The following is a 19105-nucleotide window of genomic DNA, read 5'->3' as shown; positions in this document are numbered from 1 at the left end:
ATCGGCGACGACAATCGGTTCGAGTCATGTTCGGTGCGGCCTGATCATGTGATCGCGGGCCGAAGTCACGTGAATGTCACGCCCATGGTTCGAGTCCCGCTGTGGCGAGTCTCTGCGTGTCTCCGCATGACAATGTAGGGTAAGGGCGACCTGTCCGAGCCCCAAACAATAGACGATGATATGAATTGCGGTAGAGGCAATCCGACTGAAGGCTGTGGCACGCTAGTACGCCTACCACAAGGATGATGCCCGCCAAAGGACTCGCAGGATGTCATCCTCAACGCGCAGATTGGTCGTCAGGCGCTGAGGAGCTCGCCGCTATCCCTGGACAGTCGGTGCAGATGGATGAGACCGCTCGATCATCTGATTGTAAGGTTGGGAAGCGTAATCTCCCGCCTTTGTAGTCATAAAATACCCCCGACGCGCCCGTTGTACGGTCACAACGTCGGTGCAGTATATACGGATCCGCCCATCTAGGCTAGACTGTACGTGCTTATTACGCATTTATATGCGATTTCCGCGTTTTTCAGCCGTCAGGCGTATCAGTGGTTGAGGACACAACGTCGCGCGGCCGAACGCGCCAGATGGACGGGCCGGATGCCCGGCCTGGCGTCCGAGCATCGTCGTCGTTGAGCTCGACGGTGTCGGGTGCACGCCGGGGGAAGGGGGGTGGATGTCGTCGTCGCGCGGATTCCATGTGCCTCGCTAACTCGTGGCGCGCTTGCGGCGACGACGTAGGGGTCGGGGGTCGTCGATGATTGGGAATGGGGGGCTGGGGGTGGGGGGTCGTTGAAGGGCCGCGGACGCTCGCGCGTAGCGAGCGACACTCAAATTTTCTTTAGTATGACCGATAGATATTGAGCTATTAGGACATACCTTGGGAGCTCGTACGAGTCCCCGGCCCTCTCCGTCGTCCTCCGCGATTGAGGGGGCAGCCGTTTGGCGCTGGGCGCCATCGAGTGGGAGTGGTGGTGGGAGTGGGAGTGAAGGTGTGACATGGTCGCGATCGGTGTGACGAATGTGTCATGATCTTCCGGCGGCGCGTGCGTCGCTCGGAAGAGTGCATACCAAAAGAAATGTATAAGAAAGGTGTTCTTGGAAGGATCCCAAAGTTGTGTTCAAGCCGCTTGGAAGAGGGGGGAAGGGAAAGAGGCAAGAAAGCTTGGGTATATGTGTTCTTAGGTGATTTGGGACCATAGCGCAAGCGTGGGAAAGAAGGGGGATGTCGATGACGACGATGACGCGAACCAGGGGAGTCGGCCGAAGGAATTCGGATCAAAGTCCGGCTCACCCGAAAGTCGTTCTGAAAACCCGGCGGGAAACGCATCCCAACAAACGGTGAGATAGTACCTTAGAGTTACTACCCCACCAATGAACAGCTTGTAGAGGAAACTGAATGTGCGCGGGTTAGACAGTGAGGACGCAGGTGATACTCGTACGTACCTCTTGTCGCCTTGGGCAGTCTCCCAGTCGGACGGTAGATTCCGCCCCGGCTGAGGACAGGCGGGGCATCCGAGCGCGAGCTGTCCCTGCTGCGTCGACGCGACACCGTCTTCCGCATGTGCGCGACCACCTCGTTGCAGGAGATCAACATGCCGCTGCTGGCGAACGATATTCATGAATTGGCGGCGCTTGTCCTATACCGGAAGCTGTGAGCGGCGAGCAAACACATCGAACACGGAGCACTCACCGGGATCTTGCTATCGCCGTTTCCGCTAAGATGCTGCATTGCTTTGAAATACTCCGAGACGGCCACCTTGCTCAACGCATTGATCTTGCCAAAGTTTCTGAGACAGGCGACGGTAGCGCAAGTCTGCGGCGAAGTTGTGGTTGCCGGCCACCACCCGTTGCGCATCAGTTGTTGACGGTGCTCTACGTGCCGACCCTGGGGACAGTGACAGAAGTCGACAGCCACGTTATGGATTCCATTGAGATGTATAACGACAAAGTCCTTATCGGCTGCGGCTTTCAAGAGGCAATGCTCGCCAGGCGGGTGGTTCAGCATGACACGAAGCCCCAGATCTTTCAGAGTTGTGCGAGCGAAAAATTGCTGGCTTGGAAGCCACTCCTGATGGTCTGTTAGAAGCATGCTAAAAGCGGCATAGCACGCGCGACGGACCTCTATCCAGTGGAGGGGAGTATACGCGTGACGGCGCAGAATACAGGGCTGGCAGAATAGCCAATGGCCCATGCATTCGTCTCTGCACCGGAAACGAGGAGTGGGGTCGTCACACTCGCGGCACTTTTCGATGTAGCTTCGATGGCCGCGAGAGTTCCATCGTGAAACCTCATCCAGATACTCCTGCGCCAGTGGTTTAAACGATCCAACAGGGTCGTCCTGGGTATCTTGTGAGTAAAACTCGAAGGGCGAGAGCATGACCTTCCACGCACCTGGTACCGCTTCCGTGCAGGTGGAACATCGCAAATGATGATGGTTTCGTTTTCGTTCTCATTATAAGTACGAAAGAACAAATCGTCCGGGAGGAGTGGAGGGTTGGCTTCGGGCTCAACAGCATGCGAGGGTGGGTGTACCGACGGGTCAGTGCGAGTCGACGTCGCTAAGAGATGATGGGAATGCGAGAGGATGCGACGTTGATCGGCAGAGACGGTTGTTCGTGTGGCCTTGTTAGGTTGGTGTCGATGTAGTCGAGGCGGGGAGACTGCTTTTCGCTTATGCGACGTGTGGGGCCTGCTCATAGCTATCTAAAGTGGATGCTTGGAGGAAGGACACTGGGAGGCGTGGTTGGCACGGCCCGCGACGCGTCCAGTCACATGTGACAAGTCCGCAAGCACGTGTGGGTCAACAACATGGGTGTAAAGTCGGAGCGACGGGGTCCCTTATAGTCAGCCAGGATCCTTCCTAGACATACTGAGCTCGAAAAGAATGCAGAGACGTGTGTATTTCCTGTAAGCTAGTATGCACATCAAGGTAAACAACAAGAACTCGCGAGCGTGTACTAGATAGGTGACTGGCGGCCAACACACACAAAGTACGTGGTGAGCTTGGAGGCGGTGTAAGTCTTGACTAGGACAGGAGGAGCTGGGGGACGCGGAGCGCGTTGCGGACGTGCTATGATCGTGATGAACGACTTCATGTTCGCATCCTTAAGCTTGGGTGTTGGGGGACGAGTTGTAGTTGCCTTGGACGGGCGTGAGGCGCGACGGCCGCTGGGCTTGATGATGAAGGCCTCCAACGTTTTGAGGCTCTTGTCCCGGTGGTACCCGCAGCACGCGCCTACAACTTCACCCGGGAAAACCCCGGGTGGGAAGAGCTCGTCGAACTGGTAAGTACTGGAGGCAAGTGAGTATGTTGAAGAGATGAAGATGAGGATGAACGCACCGTCCTCGCTCAGGCACGATACGGGAGAGCGCAGCAACCTCATTCACATCTACCCTCCCAAGCTGTACATCGGACTCGAACGCCCTCAGCGGCCACGATCGCCCGTACTGGCGTGCGCATGCGCCCCCCTGCTTGCGGCCTGGCTCCACTCGGACATGACGAGGTGCACGCGGAACCGATGCTGGGTCCTCTGGATAGAAAAGTCCGGGGTTATTGATGAGCTTGAGATCGCGCCGGTATATGTTGTCCCAGGAGTACTTGACGGCCCAAGGCATGGGAACATAGTCGGGAAGGATCTTCGAGAGCTTGTATGCGCTGCGACAAGTCAGTAAGTCCGAGCTACGTTGTAGGGTATGGCGCGACGCACAGTCTTTCCGCTTGAGTCAAGCCCTTCTCGACAACATCTTCACGAAAGGGACCGAGCGTGATCTCTGCCTCGCTATCCTTGAAGATCCGTAGAATGAAGTCGAGTCTGCGGCTGTGTCAGAGGGTTTCACTACATGTTGAGGGGCGCTCACAGGAAATTCTCTTGGTCCACGTTGATCAAGTCGTTGTCGAGTGCTTGCTTGACGGTGAGGGGAATTCTGTCGACAAAGTCCGGGGTTCGGCGGTCCATAGTCGAAGAAAAGGATGGGAAGCGACGCCCTTTGAAGTCGGCATTGCAGTTCTTTTCTACGGGCGGATGAGGGAGACAGAGCGGAGATCCGTGAACGCCAGATGAGGGAAGGAAGCGTGCCGCGTGGATTTGATGCCCTTTGGGCAAGAGGAGCAGTCACGGGATCACTGGGGGACCTTGTAGGTCCAATGTGGCCGATGTTCAACTATGATCATTCCACGCGCTCAGCTGCAAGGAAAACCAGCTCAACCTCTGTAGCAAGTATATCAGAGCATTGACAGAAATTTCAGTCGCTTCCTTCGCAGCGAGCACCAAGTTATTCATATAACATTATCCTGGATTGGCAGGGAGAGTTAGGTACCATAGCTGCGTCGGTAGCTTTCCAAAAGTATGTTAATTTCAAGCAAAGATTGCTATTGCCATACAATGTCATTCTCGGGATCTAAATCTTCACATGAACAGAACTATAGCTGGCCGAACATATACCTATTTTATGTTCACAGGTGTCTACACCGTTCAATGATACTGCTAAATGCTCACAAAATAGTGCTACAAGCTCAAAATCATGTAAACTTCACATATTCAGGTAAGCGGTTGTGAATAGCACATGTCGCTAGTACACAAATATTCCAGAATATGTCGCACGGTGCATAACAAACGCTCGGACATGGCGGGAATATCCAGTCCGTCCCTGAAAAGTATACCATTAAATAGCCGTCATCTGTGGCATCCCTGTAAGGTATATGTACTCTGCATTTGACCGATTTTTGGTTTCTCTATGAGACGAAAAAGGCAAGACGACGTTCAAGTGTGCGACACAATCCTCGAGATGGACTTTACCCAGTGTTGCGTACACACCAACGTCGAAAACTGCAAGGGCATCTGCAAACTTTCTGAGTAGTATCCAGTCACTCTTCGGATTGTATATATCTAGTTTTCAGGCCACGAGAATTCCTAGTCATGTATGCAGACTCGGAGCATTGCTTTGATGGATCGCGTTTGCGGTGCTAAGTCCAGTGATTGTTCTTGTTTATTGATGCTGATCAAGAACTGATCCGCACGCGTTGGACTACACGATGTCTCCACCAACCTCGTTAAGCGTCGCTGCATCGCCTACTACATGCTGAAATCCCAGAAAGTCGAAGCGGAGGTGGTAGAGGATGAAGACGATGCAGGATACCACTCTCCAGGGTTCATCACGGCCTGCCTTGCCGTGAATCTCAACGATGTGCACCCGGGCCCCGGCCTCTGTAACCCAAAATTCCATGCAAGTCTCGAGCACCACGACATTCGCGACAATCCTGAATTCACAACATACTTTCTTGTTCTCGCAGACGAGCATCACGGTGGCGGTGTTTATATCGACAAGTGCGTTCATCCCACGCATTCAGGCTTTGGCTAACTACTTTCAGGGACGACCTAGGATGGTCGCTGCAAGGCATCAACCCAAAGCCGAAGGTCCTGCAGCGTACTTCGTGGCGAGCCTGCGTTAGCTCATGGCAGAACATGTGCCGACTCGCCCTGCACTCGCACACCCCGCCGAAGGCCATCGACGATTGGCTCGCTCGCAGCATTTCCCCGTCCGCTCCAACAACGTCTTGCCCTCCTCTTCTCACCGCTTCCTCCTCATTCTCATCGTCAACTTCTGTCTCGCAAACAGCTCCCACATCATCGGGCAAGTCCCGCTCGGCTGCACCTACTCGGGATACGACCAGGGATGGATCATCCACACGTCTTGCGTCTCCGGTCGTCAAACCGGTGCTGCGCTCAGCAACACCCCTTCACCAGCCATCGCGAGATCTGTCGCCTGTCACCCCCACCGCAACGCGTGCGCCTTGGGGCGCAGCCGCTGAATCTTCTCCAATTCCCGCGATACGCGCGCCTAGTTCCGCTCCTATCCGCGGCCTGAAGACTCCGCAGAAGCTTCTCTTTGCTTCAAGGGGTGCAACTCCCGAAGGTGGCGTAGTGACGAGCAGTCCGTACGTCTCCGCGCTCCTTTCAGTGTGTTTATACTTACAGCTTCTCAGCAAGCGCGCGGAGCAGCTACTGGAGGAACATGGGGAGGTTTTTATCTCTCGCAGCCATTCAGGCTTGGCGCAAGCCGTCGACTATCTCTTCGAAGTGTAAGCAATCGAGCTTTCTGTACGTATGTCATCTTCTGCATGTAGAACTCCCTCGTGCGTAACTACATCATGAAACCGTACCGAGTTTCCTTCATCCATCTTCGTCTACGAAGTTCCTTGTCTTGGACCTAACAAGAACTTCTAGGTCGCGAGGAAGCCATCGCTTGGCCACATTCCGCCTGAAGATTTGTGTTCAGGGGAATTCTAGAGGCACACGAGGTCTTCAGCCTGCAAGAAGGTCAACAGCTATCCGGCGACAAATCGCCTATAGCTGTAATAAGGTACGTTCCGCACTGTAAAACACGGAGTCAGTACTCATGAACCGTCAAAGGGGCTCACGAAGCAGGGATATACTGCACGAATCATGCAGCGTGGTGCGACGAGCACGGCGGAAGGGCAAGTCTGTCGAGCCAGAAGCAGTTTGTACCGGTAAGTGCATGCACCGAGCAGGAAAACGAACAATGTTGACAGGCTGATACACTCTCAGATCATTTTTGTGGCAATCGACGATCAAGCGCGATGCATGACAGCACTGTATAGTATAGTACACCGACGTTCGGAGCAACCAACAGCTCTCCCTCGAATCGTCGCACCCGTACCCAGCATAGCCATGCCAGGCAAACGGAAGAAGGCTGCCGACGACCCAACAGCCCATGTTCGCGGTCGAACACCTTGGGCGCTGGGGACGAAGCGCGTGTTCATGCTGCGATTCTTCCCTCAGTGGTCGTGTCTGTCGAGGCGCAAGCGCGGACCCTTCTACGACCACGTCGTCTGCGCATTCATCGCTAAGTACGGCATGTACTTCGACGTCACGACCGACCTCGAGGAGGACATAGACGATCCCGACCCTACCGGCGACGAGATCGACCACACCACGTACAGTCCCGAGGAGTGTCTGCTTCGTACTGTATACACCGATTCACTGCGTACTGTACGTTCACTCATTCATCTACGGTGCGAGGGAATAGCTGACGCTCGCGCAGCGGATCAGCCAGTGGTTTCGCGATGAGGAGCAACGCATCACCAAGGCAGAGGCGGACGAGGTCGACATTACCAAGATCCTGGACTCGCACGTCGCGACCACCGCACCGACAAAGACGCCCGCCAACCTCCGCATCACACATTACTACTCATCGCATCACTACACCACACGCGTCAAGGCTACTTTCGAGCCTGTCTGGGCAGCTGCCCAGGCGGAGTGGGCAGCAAAATGCAAGGCCTGGAAGGAGGCCGGCGTTCCTATCTGCACCGACGAGGAGCCCGCCGAGGTCGCCATACGCACCCGCATAACCAACGAGTGCTGGGAACGAGAGTCTGAGTCGTTTCGGGCCCTCGTCACTCTCGCACACGATCAGGAGAAGGAGGCCAAGCGAGCGGCGCGCGAAGCAGCAGCTCAGGCGCCATCGGGGCCAGTCGTCCTGCGTACTCCGCAGGATTACCAGAGGTACGTGTACCTCCCTTTTCTAGACTATCCTCTGCTGACGCTATGCAGGGCTATTGACAATGCGGCGGTGTACATCCAGCCTACCGCAGATGCCTTTGCTGCTAAGCTGGGCATGCTATGTGTGGTTCTGCTCGTTGGACCATTACCTGAAGAGGGTGGTGCGATCGGGATGGTCAGGTATGTACCTGCTGCTCGCTGTATTATCCCAGCATGCTCACGAGAGTTTGCAGTATACACTCCGGCGAGTTACCTGGCGGCATACAGTGGTTCGATTTTGACCGGCAAGGATATGCCCTCACCGAGCGGTCGTTGATAGGGTTTGGGGAGCAGGTGTTCTGTGAGTACCTCTTGCTCGTTGATTTGACCCTGGACTAACATAACACAGCCAAGCAGGAGCGCGCAAAGCGTGCTATCAACCATCTGAACAACACGGTCTCCACACTCGCCACCACCTCTGGCACGACCTCGCGTATCCGGAGTCCCTCCCAACAGCCGCAATCATCACGCGCGGCCTCTGTGAGCCCACCCCGCCAGCCATTAAGTCGGCTTCAACGTGGCAGGCAGCCTCAGCGTCCCACCTCTGCGTCGCGCTCCCAGTCCAGGGAGCGGTCGCTCACGACGCTATCTCGCCGACGCTCACCCCCGCCATCATCGCTTACGCCCAGATCAGAGTCCTCTCATCGTGGTCGGACTCTCACTCGTGCGCCGCCCCCTCGCAAACCCTCTCTCCATCCGCCATCTTCGGCTTGTACACCGCCACCGTCTCCCGCGCGTTCTGCCCTTCGTACACCGCCTCTTACGCGCACGTTGTCGCCTACTCGCACGTTGCCGCTCCAGTCCACTTCTCCGGCACCTTCGCCTCCTCGCGTGCCATCACCCTCTCGCGCGCCATCTCCTTCCTGTGCGCCATCGCCCTCTTGCGCGCCTACCCCTCATCATGCACCATCGCCTTCTCGTGCGCAGTCGCTTCCTCGTGCATCACTGCCGAAGTCCGCCTCTCGCGCGCCTTCATCCCCTCGCACGTCGCCGGCACCTAATCCTCCACCGGCCGCTTGCGCACCACAACGAGATGGTGATAGCATTGCCTTCGGCATCGCGGACTTCATTGAAGGCGACGCACATGTCGTCTGGTCGACCACCTCCACCAATCAGTGGCCGCTCCACATCCGGGACGCATTCGCGGCCTTCATGCAAGGACGCCATTGGGGAACGAGCTTCGCTGACGCCGTCCAAGCCTTCCTTCAGCTCGAAGGCTCCTTTGGCTTCCCTCTCATCAGCGATGACCGCCGTCTCATAGCTGGGAGCCTACGACCCTCGGCCTATCTGCACTGGGAGAAGCTTGGGCGTTCCTACGAGCAGCTGATTGGCATCGACGACGTTGCCCAGTACTCCCGCAAGTACTGGCTTTGGTGGGAAGCAGTGCAACCTGCACGGCGTCTCCCAGAGGACAAGCTCCTCCCCATCGAGCAGTTCGAGGACCTCGTGGGAGGCATGGAGGATTGGGATGGCCTGGACAAGTGCTGTGGGAAGGACGGTCTCATCCAAGCCTTGATGATGCTGTTCTGGTGGGGAGGTGCCGTGAACTTAGGTGGCGGCCATTGCACGTCGTTGGAGCGGTGGATAGAGTGGGACTCCGCCGTTCGGGACTTTGGTGATATCCTCGCGCTCATGATGCGCACACCTGGCTTTGAGAAGGTGGCACGCAAGCGAACACGGTATGTCGCCCAGCTGCTACCTGCACATAGTAAGCTTACTTCGATCTAGGACCCTTCGCGCTACTACCAAGGACGGCGACGGTACGGCTTCCTCCAAGAAGCGCGCACATCAAGATCTCGACACTTCAAATGGTCTCTCGGAGCCCTCGAAGCGCTCGCGTAAGGCCAGCATCGGCAAAACATCCCATACGCGCACAGCACTCACTGGCAAGGCTGCGAAGAAACGCAAGGCATCTCTTGATGGTGGTGGACAGACGAAGCGCCGCCCGACTACCCTCTCAGCCGAGCTCGTGCCGTCCGTCGACATCCCGTCCGCCGATCTGTCAACACCCTCTGCTGACATCGCCTCCGCTGTCGATGCCGGTCCTGCGCGTGCACTACGTGACCGCACCAAGCTTGTCAAGACCTTCAAAGCCCGGCCCCAGGAGTAGGTTACGGAGTGTTGTTGCCGCTCGTCTGATTATTATACTAGTTCATGTCGTTCATGTCATGTTTTCTAAGCTTTTGCATCTTGTGTATCTACTGGCTTGCTCTATGGTTATCGTGTATTCTATCTATCCACCTGTCTGGTAGGTATACCATCTCGAGTTGCAATGTCAGGCCTGCAGAGAAACCACATCTAAGTCGAAGCTCAAAGATCGGCTAGCATACACCACGCACTCGGACTTGCAGATTTTTCGTTGTAAGTTCGGCAAATAATATTTGGCCGTGGTACATTAGACAGGACACTATCCTTCGTCAAGTCTTCTCTATGGTAGTATATGATACATTGCAGAGGAAAAGGGCATACGGGATGAGGGACGAGCAACGACTGAACCTAGCGCGTTGGGGGACTGATCGAGAGAGGAAACGTATACAATGACGACATGTGAGAGGGGCGCAGCGGTAACGAAGAGTACGAGACATACTACAACAACGATACAGATAAAGAAATGATGAGACGGGATACGAGCGATCTATAGGTATATGCGCAGGCGTTAGCTGCCTGCATACCAAAGTACAGATGAACACGCACGATATACGCATGCCCCCGGCGGGCGCCCCATGAAGGTCGCTTCATGTCGTACTAGAGTGCTCTTGCGTGCATGAGGGCGCAGGCTATTGAATCGCGCTGTGAGCCCCCGTGTTGTATTGCGCCGCAGCCAGCCGCATCAATGGCTGTAGCCAGGATGGGCCTCCAGCGGACACCCCGCCTGCCGCACGAGGACGCTCCTCGCAGGTGCGCTCTCGAGGAAGACATGCGGGACGATCATACGCAGAACATCGCGCTTCGTGGGGTGGAAGTTCAGGACCGCGTTGGGAACGCGTGAATTTTGCGCCAGTGTCGCGCGGCGGGACGGATAACGAGGACGTAGGAGAGGGTTGGGGGCTATCTTGCCATTGTCGTTCGCTTTGGTTGCTCGTGGTGTTGCGGCCGCGCGACGATCAATACAGCGATGAGGCGTCGGCAACGACGCGGACGATGACGAGGGTGAAGCACGTAGCCAGAGCGCTGACGGCGGGGCGGGCGGTGGGCAGGCGTAAAGGGATGGAATGACGGGCAGCCGTGACGAGAGGTAGTGGAGAAGGCGAGACGAATGTCCGAGGTGGGCAGAGCGGAGGGTGCAATGGAAGGCGGAGGGAAGGCAGCGGTGGCTGTGCGCGCGACGGCGGCCCCTGCCATCAATTCAACCCCAAGTCCACCCGGCCGGGGCACCCATCAAATCCCCCCATCAAAGCCAGGCATTTCCCAACGTATCTCACGACCCGGAACAAGCCGTGATCATAAAGGAATAGGCCCTACCACCGCTGGACTATAATCAGTGTGGACAATGTAATACGACCCCCAGTGATCATAGGGTATAAAGGTATAGTCCTAGGGACAGTCCTCTCAACACCTGCGAGCGCCTGTCTCCGCTGCGCTTTGTGACCCCTTATTTGCCTTCCATCCTGCAAGACTTCTCATACGGGTATCACTTCAGCAGCAGAGATCGGTGGTCCCAGTACGACAACGGCGCGAGGGAGAAGCGAGGGTGCTCTGAGCCGTGGATGTTCAGTCGTTTGCGCGTCCAACGAGGCTCTTCTTCGATACGCCTGGCCCACCAGGGTCAGCATTTTATTGGTACTTATATGTGTAGATGTATTCATCGCCGCCATACCTATGCGAGTATTTGTTCAAAGAACCGAGGCTGGTGAGGAGAGGACAGCGACGAGCGGTGGCAACGCCTCAGGACGGTTGATGGCGATCGCATGGTCGCGCGCTCCCTTCAAGCAGGCCGTTACTCCAGAGCACAAACTTTTCGCACATTAATGATTAATGCCCCGAAAGCTACGCGTAAGTAATGCCCCCGGGTACTCCAGTGCAGATACGACCTGTATCGATGTGTAGACCCCGTGTAAATTATTAAATTTCCGCACCCCCCTTGTGCAGGTCATCCACCCAGATCTCCCCGCCCTCCTTCGCCACATCCTCCTTCGAAAATTCGTACTTCTCAGGCTCGTCAAGGATGCCAGTTATGACTTCATGCGAGGAGAAGAGGGTCGTCTTTGCCTGAGTTTCTGATGTCCATTCGGTGACCTTCGCGCGCAAATGGTCGTTCCAGGCGTTCACACGGCCTTGAACGGTATCCCCGCACTCCATTCGGACCGCTATAAGGATACCCGTAAGTAGATTGCATGTGAATGGGGGAGGTGGGGGCGTGCGGCGCGTGAGTGGGAAGGGTGCGAGATTAGAACGGTTAGAATGGGGAAGCATTAGGTGAGATTAGCGAGAAGGCGACAAGGCGCACCTGCGGGTGCCCGGTCCGTTGGCGGCACGTCCACGAAGACAAAGTTCCTCGCCCCGAACTTTGTGTACAGACTTTGTGCGGCGTCAATGACCTTGTCAACGATAGGGCCGAGCCTGTCTGCGGTGTTTTGCCCGCAGTCGTTGATGCCGAAGAAGAGGACTGGGAGGAGAGTCAGAAGGCGAAGTACAGGACTGAGAGAAGAGTCAAAAGGCGCATCAACCATGCGTAAGGAGGTTAAAGGCGGAGAGAGGCGAACCGTAGGTCGCTGAGGATAAGGCGAGACGGCCACCACTTTGATTGAGGTTGCTGAATCGGGCTAGTTGTTCGTCGAGGTCTTCTTCTGTGGATGCCCCAGGCGTTGAGAAGTTCTGAATCTGCTGTACTGATATGTCGAGGTACTCGGGGACGTGGTCGACCTACAAGCTTGTCAGCGCCTGCTAATCGACAACCATTCCCCGCGTCATAGACTTACCCATGTCTTGCCATCCGGACGCTCGTCTTCGTCGACCTCACATTCGGCGGAGACGCTATACGAGTCTCCACTAGGTGCACGACAGCCGAGTAAGCTACATTGACGACATCGTTATATGAGCCGGTCAGTAAGCCACGCACAAAATTACGATGCGCGGTTCATGGGCCATATTTTGTGGGTATATGCGCTGTATATTGCTAAAAAAATCAGCCTTCAAATGAGGAGATAGACGGACACAATGCTCTCACTTTACCTCTGAACAAACGCGTGAGTAGCGTCGCCAAACGTGAATCGGAAGCTTTTAGGTCAACCGTGAGAACCTCGTGATCATCGGTACCGATCACTCCACGTGCGCGAGAAGTATGAACGCCGAGATCCCCGCCACTGGGTTCTTCTCCTCTCCACGGTCATCTCTGCCTACGATCACAGATGTATGAACCCCACCCCCACCCCCTCGCACCTTTCGCCGGATACCCAACCGTATTCAGCCCTCTCTTGTCGTATTCAGGCCATAGCCTATCCCAGACGATGTAATAATCCTCGTAACGTCTTGAAACTCTGAAGTCTAGCCGATAGCCGATACGACGCGTCTCGCTATGTGGGCCTGTGATGCAGGATCCAGACGCCGTGGGGGGCGAGGGCGCGTTGTAGCATTGCCTGTTGCCGCCATCGTGGTTGACGCCTCCGTCGAGCTCAGTTGTCCTCATCGAGCGCGGTGCTCTCTCATCGAGCTCAGTACTCCCCCATCGAGTTCAGTCCTCCCTTCAAGCTCAGTCTTTCTTACCTGGAAGCCCTTCACCGCGCTTCATAGCCCTCCTCACACTCCTCCCTCACCATGCAATCCGACCCCTTCGACGCATTCCTCTTCCGCAAGATGATGCTCATGCGCGTAGTCACCGTCGGCCTCGCCGCCGCGGGTGGCGCGTACTACTTTATGGGGCAGAGAGGGGGTAATGGGCCCACACAGAGACCTGGTGCGCCATCCAGATACTCGTGAATATACTCGACCTGACGTAACTTGGCTACCAGACGGTTGCTGCGAATGCCACGAGTGCATGGCGCGCGCTGCGGGTCGGGCGGGGGGCGCGCTCGTGCTGGCGACCGCCGAGGACGATGAGGATGAAGACGAGCGAGATGAGCGTGAGGGCCGCGAGGTGGCGATCCACGGGAAGGACTACCACGATCGCTCTGTCGAATACCCCACTCGCTCCTCCACCCACAATGATCGCCAAGTTGACTACCCCGACCGCTCAGTCACCCGCCGTTCCTCCCGACATACCACTCCCCACACCTACACTCCCCACAGCCTCTTAGACGACGCCGACCACCTCGTACCCCTCCTTCAGTCAGCCGCCGTTGCTCTGTGGCCGAGCATATCGCGAAGCTGATTCTGGCGCGCCTGGATCCGAGTGCGAGCGGGTCGGTCTTGCCGAGTGTTTCTGCGCCGAATAAATCCTCAAGTGGAGGTCCTTCATTGGGAGGTGCATCGAGTCTACCAACGGGAGGCGCTTCAAGTGGGGGCGGTGCTGAGAGCTGGGGTCCTCCTTCGCGGGTACGTTCACATTTGTTGAAGCGTGAGGAGTCGAAGTGTAGCTGACCCGCGCTAAAGGGACGAGGTCCATGGGCTTGGATGGCAGGGGCGGCAGCTTCCGCCTCTCAGGAAGGCGCGGCGCGGTGTGGTCGTCCTCTTCCGCCTTGGCGTCGACATCAGCATTGAGGATGGGAAGGAAGGTGTACCCTGCTTGCTCCGAGTCAAGATTCATTTCCTGTCGCCATATTCGTCTCACCGCTACATATTGTGCTCTTCACCTGTATCTTAGTTTGCTATCCAACATATTCACTCAAAGGTTGCTGATAATACAGTGAATCCAAATGTGTACGCAAAAAGTCCGGTATCCAGCTACTGTATGTAGTGCAGTGATAGCAGCTATGTGATGCAGTGGTATCTATCCATGAACATTTTCCATAGGTATGTGATGGGACAGAGAATCTGCAACATCATGCAGCCTTGAGAGCAGGCCAGTGAAGTCCGCATATCATCGTAAAACTACCGTCTACATGAAGGGAGTTGCTTATGCACGACGTACCGGAGTCGTTGAACAGACCTGGCCCGCTATCCAGCAGTCGCGGGTCATCCAGCGTTGCCAAGCACATAGCTGTAGCGAAATCGCTGACCGGCCACCTACTTACAACGAACTCCTTACCCCTTAAAGCTCGACTCCGACCGCCTGTCCTCCGACGATCTTCGCTGCGTCGCACCCGCTCGAATCTGAATAGTGGGCAATTGCCATTGAGTCATTTGGGCGTGGTCGTCGTCCAGCAGTCGGTATAATCGGAGGGTGAGGAGGGAGTAGGTGAGACCTGGGGATGGGGGTCAGTTCGTATGATGAGAGGTGAATTCAGGAGGGGTCGCGATCTGCGGAGGGCCTTCTTCCTCAGGTATGCAATGCAGATGTAGACACTGGGAAGGCCATGAGAGTAGAAACATAGGATACTCACCCGCCGTAGCCGGAATCGCCGCCTGCGTCAGCGTCTGCGCGACGCTTTCCGCCAGCGACAGCGCCGTGAACAGGCCAAAGAGAACGTGCCAAATAGCCGACGTGCGCACGATCGTGCGCGAGATGCGCAGGAGGCGCCCGCGGCGGGCGGCCGAGCCGTGCGAGGAGCTGATGCTGCCGGCGAGGCGGTGGGCGCTGCCGAGGGAGGCGTCTGCGCGCTCGGTGGACGACCCGCTTGCCAGACGACGAGTGGTCAGGTGACCACCACCACCGTGACTGAGGCGCGGACTGGCACTCAGGTCAACTGAGGCCCGCGGGTGATCATCTCCCACAACTGTTCTGTCGCGCTCGAACGCTCCCGGTCGGTCGAACGCCGCGTCCCCGACGTTCACAAGCCCCGCGCGCATGGACTTGCGATGGCGCTGCCGGAGGCGCCAGGCGAGCAGCGCGGTGATGAGCAGGTTCTCGGCGAAGGAGGCGGGGAGGCAGATGGCCATGTACATGTTGAACTGCACGTCGAGGTGGATGATGGCGAGGATGCCGGTGACTGGGAGGGGGTTAGTGAGGGGTAGGGAGAGTCAAGAGGGGGGGGAGGGGGTGAGGGTGAGGTGAGAGGGTGAGGCGATGTGAGGGTGAGATAAGACGGGGAGAGGTAAGACGGGGAAAGGTAAGACGAGAGAAGGTGCGGTGAGGGAGGGAGGGGAAGAAGCAACGGAGACAAGGTTTACTTATGGAAACAATGTCCAGGAAAGGGAAAAGGTTCAAGGTTCAGAGCGGCGTGGTGAGAAAGAAGCGATCGAAGGGGAAAGAAGCGAAGGATGTGGCGAGGGAAGTGGGAAGACACTACACGATAAGAAGGGGACCAGTTCACGGAAGTGAAAGAACGAGGGGATCGGGGTAGACGGAGTGGAAGGAGCGCCGCACCTACGGAAACCACAAAGAGCGTGAGAGGGCCGACCAGAGACCACCAGGAGTTCCCCCAGACGACGTATGTGAGATGTAGCTGGGTGTATCGGATGAGATGAGCGATGGGCGACGGTTATACTCGGATGCCTACGCACCAGTACCAAGTCTGCCATCACCACTTGAGCCATCTCCGTCGTGAATATCACTCTGAGATGCCAGTGCGTGAAGCTGGTCAGAAATTCGATCTGTTCGTTATTCTCGTGAATGAAGCTGAATCCCCGAATGACGCGGTAGATTGTCATCGCTGGGCGCACTGTTACGATGCATCCGATTGAGCTGCCAGAGGCGTACTCACCTGTATGCACGGAAGCCAGGATATACATGACAGTGGCGATGTACATGGAGGCCTAGATGTCCTTCAGTACCAACACGACTAAAGGGGAACAATACACTCACCCCTACGCGCTTATGCCTCACAACACTCCTCCGATAGACAGTCGCCACATGCTGTAGAAATACCGTCGTATATATGCCTAGGTATGAAATGTCAGGGCCAGCGGACAGGTGCATTTGCGATGTCAGAGCGCACCGTAGGAGAAGAGCTGGCTCGCAGAGTCAGTGACCCTATCCTTCCCGCCAGGCTTGGCAACGCACCTCAATCATCGACGCGGCCAGGATGATCGAGTGAGTGACGGCCATGCTGCCAGCGAACTATGCACAACGGTCCCAGCGCTTGCGCATACGAGCCTGAAGGAACGGAATGGCAGAAGGCAAGGACCGCCAACCCCGCCCCATGCATTTTTCGCGGGGATGCGCCTGATGGCGCGTATCGGAGTAAAAAGCGCGTAAACAGGAAGCGCGTAAACAGGTATAGCGCGTAAATAGGAAGCGCGTGAACGGTATGCGCCTGCGTCGCCTCCTCCCCGTCGTCATTGATTCCGCCGCCCGCATGCGGGTGCCCGTGATTGGGACGGGGGATAGTCTGGGAAAGACGCCTTCGATCCAATGGAGGGAAAGTGAAGGCAGGCTGTTTGTGATGAAGCTGTCCAGATGGCGAGAAGAACCGTCGGTGGCTACGGAGTAGGCTTCCGTCGCGGACTTATCGCAAGGCTTACTAAATTTGGTTATCTCAGCGAAGTCCGTAAGCAAAGCCAGCCACATAGCGAGGGTGTTATTCCTGCACATTTTGGCAAGATTTAGCAGATATACCAGCGCAAAGTCAAGGCGTGTATATCGAACATGGGAGTCTGTGCCAAGAAGTTCGTCGGTCAAGGATTGCCTAATCAGGGGAAGACAAACAAGTGCAAGCACACGCCCACATCAGAGCTCACCAAGTCGTCGGCCGACCTGGTCCCGAGCGTACATCGAGCACAACGCCTGGCACTACAAGCCGCGGCAGCGACAGCCAGATCCGTTCCACCAGCCTCTCATACCCCAACATCGTGTACCTCAGCTCCGCCGGCAGACACAGAGTCACCCTCCTCGGCGGCGCCCCCATCAATGCCATACTCCGCATCCCCCGCCCGATCACCTCGATCTGCGTGTCCCCCGACAGCGCGAGAGGCTGCAACAGCATCGACGGCTGATCGTCCTGGATCTTCTCCCGCAACTCTTTCGCGCGCGCCGCCCACGCGCCGAGCGTCTCGTCGACGGACTCCCAGTCTGCGAAGCCGCTGGCGCCGGCGCGCCAGTCGGCGTCGACGAAGTCGATGCGGAGAGAGTCGACGCTGGCGGGGAGGAGGTCGAAGGCGCGGACGAGCCAGCGGGGGACGCCGAGGGGCGCGAGGCGGAGGGTGGCCCCGCCGAGGGTGACGTCCCGTAGTGTAGAGACCCGCGTCATGGCGATCGCCGTGTCCATCGCTGAGAAAGCGCGAGGCGGAACGTAGTCTGTTCGTGTATGTGAGCCAAAGTTTAGAAACGGATGGATCAGATGCAGGCATACCTGAGCATGGATACAGGGAGACAGTCTCGAGAGCCGCGCAGCTTGTCAGCAACCTGTTCACCGCTTCATGCGTATCGGGCCCGCGGGCATGCAGCACAACGTTGAGACGCCTGAGTGGCGACGTATCATCCCGACGCTCGCGCTGAGCCAGCCAATCCAGCAGATATTCCACATTCCCGGCATGGCGCAGCTCGTACGGGGTCTCCACCTGTATGGAGACGAGCGAGCGAGCAGGTGCAGAGGATGCCTTCTTCTGCTTGTCCGCTACGGTCTTCTCGTGCTCATCCTCGTCGATATCAATCAGAGTTGGGTGCAGAAGAGTCAAATCCGCCAACGATGGTCCAAGAGATCCCAGCAGAAGATAGGGCAGCCCGCTAACGCGCTCCAAGCGCAAGGTGCGCAAAGACGGCGAAGCCACGATGTCGAAAAGGGCAGCCCGCGTCGGAGCCGGCAAGATACTCCACGATATCGACGAAGACGCAGGACCGTAGACATACAGCCCTTGAAGCGCCTGTGCATCCGCAATGCGTCTTAGCAGAGGCGGAAGCGACATCTCGACGTGCAGCCACGCGCGCGCTATACCGCCTGTATCTTCTACCAGACGCAGATGCCGTATGTATCCCGCGAGGGCCGGGTTGTTGTCGAGAAGGGCCTGCAGTTGCGCGCAGCGCTTGGCGCCGCCGCGGATGGGCGAGAGGGAGATGGCGTGGAAGAGGTAGGTGCGCGCCATGTCGAGGAAGGAGGCGCCGGCCAGGCAACAGGCGCGGAGGGCGGCGGGGTCATCGTGGAGCTGGTCGACGATGTCGTCGATGAGTTCCTGGGGGAGGATGACGCCCATTATATCTGGGTTATCTGGTTAGCGGAAGTGATGTTGGAGGCAGGCTGGGACGGAACTGACCGTACGTATAAGTGCTGAGTCTGAAGGTATTGCTATGCTACAGTGTGTTGATTGGACCAGGGTATCCGAACAAGATCTTCTTAGTGGTACAATTGAGGTTTACAAGGACTGGATCGCCGTTAGATACGTCCTCTCAGGAAATTGCTACTCGTATACCGTTGAGCCGGATGAGGGGAGAAGCAGAAGGATGGTCAGTATAGGCACGGAACAGTGGATATGCCTCGCCGCGCGTGGAGATGCCTGTAGGTAAGCGGCGCCAGACGCGATGACGGCGAAAGGCAAGAGGTGTCACGCTTGGACGACAGCGTGACAAGTTCGATTTCTGCGCCACTGATGGCATTTCGAGCGACTCTCAATCACCATACACACAGCCCGAAGGTACG

At 56.8% G+C, this 19105-nt stretch overlaps 6 protein-coding genes across 6 annotated transcripts; 2 read left to right on the top strand and 4 right to left on the bottom strand.

Moving 5' to 3' along the window:
* Positions 1 to 2957: 2957 nt before the first annotated feature.
* SCHCODRAFT_02683795 (uncharacterized protein) lies at positions 2958 to 3956 on the bottom strand (the record flags this gene model as incomplete). Its single annotated transcript, XM_003038924.1, has 4 exons — positions 2958 to 3291; positions 3341 to 3655; positions 3708 to 3812; positions 3859 to 3956. 4 exons carry the CDS (start codon positions 3954 to 3956, stop codon positions 2958 to 2960), a joined length of 852 nt encoding a protein of 283 aa, XP_003038970.1.
* A 1083-nt stretch (positions 3957 to 5039) lies between these two features.
* SCHCODRAFT_01178532 (uncharacterized protein) lies at positions 5040 to 9686 on the top strand. Its single transcript, XM_050341184.1, has 13 exons — positions 5040 to 5324; positions 5369 to 5935; positions 5984 to 6079; positions 6277 to 6360; positions 6411 to 6508; positions 6730 to 7010; positions 7063 to 7523; positions 7572 to 7700; positions 7754 to 7860; positions 7909 to 8039; positions 8189 to 8478; positions 8603 to 9238; positions 9288 to 9686. Exons 1-13 carry the CDS (start codon positions 5077 to 5079, stop codon positions 9667 to 9669), a joined length of 3510 nt encoding a protein of 1169 aa, XP_050202011.1. The 5' UTR covers positions 5040 to 5076; the 3' UTR covers positions 9670 to 9686.
* Positions 9687 to 9928: 242 nt separating this feature from the next.
* On the bottom strand, positions 9929 to 10863 carry SCHCODRAFT_01338102 (uncharacterized protein; the record flags this gene model as incomplete). Its single annotated transcript, XM_050341468.1, has 2 exons — positions 9929 to 10194; positions 10390 to 10863. A coding segment is annotated over one exon (474 nt), but the record flags the coding sequence as incomplete, so codon positions are not given.
* A 683-nt stretch (positions 10864 to 11546) lies between these two features.
* SCHCODRAFT_02487098 (uncharacterized protein) lies at positions 11547 to 12647 on the bottom strand (the record flags this gene model as incomplete). The annotated part of the gene is made up of 6 exons (XM_003038925.1): positions 11547 to 11590; positions 11636 to 11866; positions 12007 to 12165; positions 12227 to 12422; positions 12479 to 12572; positions 12619 to 12647. 6 exons carry the CDS (start codon positions 12645 to 12647, stop codon positions 11547 to 11549), a joined length of 753 nt encoding a protein of 250 aa, XP_003038971.1.
* A 350-nt stretch (positions 12648 to 12997) lies between these two features.
* On the top strand, positions 12998 to 14326 carry SCHCODRAFT_02527608 (uncharacterized protein). Its single transcript, XM_003037593.3, has 3 exons — positions 12998 to 13452; positions 13508 to 14030; positions 14088 to 14326. Exons 1-2 carry the CDS (start codon positions 13314 to 13316, stop codon positions 13864 to 13866), a joined length of 498 nt encoding a protein of 165 aa, XP_003037639.1. The 5' UTR covers positions 12998 to 13313; the 3' UTR covers positions 13867 to 14030; positions 14088 to 14326.
* Positions 14317 to 19013, bottom strand: SCHCODRAFT_02743860 (uncharacterized protein). Its single transcript, XM_050347176.1, has 12 exons — positions 18879 to 19013; positions 18723 to 18830; positions 17825 to 18667; positions 17246 to 17769; positions 16537 to 16593; positions 16472 to 16484; positions 16339 to 16415; positions 16238 to 16289; positions 16038 to 16186; positions 15901 to 15979; positions 14978 to 15523; positions 14317 to 14839 (listed from the first exon to the last, which is right to left on the bottom strand). Exons 3-12 carry the CDS (start codon positions 18660 to 18662, stop codon positions 14679 to 14681), a joined length of 2496 nt encoding a protein of 831 aa, XP_050202009.1. The 5' UTR covers positions 18663 to 18667; positions 18723 to 18830; positions 18879 to 19013; the 3' UTR covers positions 14317 to 14678.
* Between the last annotated feature and the right edge of the window lie 92 nt (positions 19014 to 19105).

The sequence above is a fragment of the Schizophyllum commune genome (assembly GCF_000143185.2).
Source record: "Schizophyllum commune H4-8 unplaced genomic scaffold SCHCOscaffold_2, whole genome shotgun sequence".
In the NCBI taxonomy this organism is placed as follows: domain Eukaryota; kingdom Fungi; phylum Basidiomycota; class Agaricomycetes; order Agaricales; family Schizophyllaceae; genus Schizophyllum; species Schizophyllum commune.
The sequence above is the reverse complement of the archived record's forward strand: the minus strand, read 5'-3'. Positions and strand labels throughout refer to the sequence as shown.

Excerpts from the sequence above, each read along its gene's own strand:
- SCHCODRAFT_01178532 (XM_050341184.1), top strand. The coding sequence starts at position 5,077 with ATGCTGAAATCCCAGAAAGTCGAAGCGGAGGTGGTAGAGGATGAAGAC. Across the intron at positions 6,361-6,410 it reads TCGCCTATAGCTGTAATAAG|GGGCTCACGAAGCAGGGATA; the intron begins GTACGTTCCGCA and ends GAACCGTCAAAG. Across the intron at positions 8,479-8,602 it reads TCATGCACCATCGCCTTCTC|CATTGCCTTCGGCATCGCGG; the intron begins GTGCGCAGTCGC and ends AGATGGTGATAG.
- SCHCODRAFT_02527608 (XM_003037593.3), top strand. The coding sequence starts at position 13,314 with ATGCAATCCGACCCCTTCGACGCATTCCTCTTCCGCAAGATGATGCTC. Across the intron at positions 13,453-13,507 it reads TGGGCCCACACAGAGACCTG|ACGGTTGCTGCGAATGCCAC; the intron begins GTGCGCCATCCA and ends CTTGGCTACCAG.
- SCHCODRAFT_02743860 (XM_050347176.1), bottom strand. The coding sequence starts at position 18,662 with ATGGGCGTCATCCTCCCCCAGGAACTCATCGACGACATCGTCGACCAG. Across the intron at positions 17,770-17,824 it reads CTCCCTGTATCCATGCTCAG|ACTACGTTCCGCCTCGCGCT; the intron begins GTATGCCTGCAT and ends ATACACGAACAG. Across the intron at positions 14,840-14,977 it reads GGCGATTCCGGCTACGGCGG|GTCTCACCTACTCCCTCCTC; the intron begins GTGAGTATCCTA and ends CCCCATCCCCAG.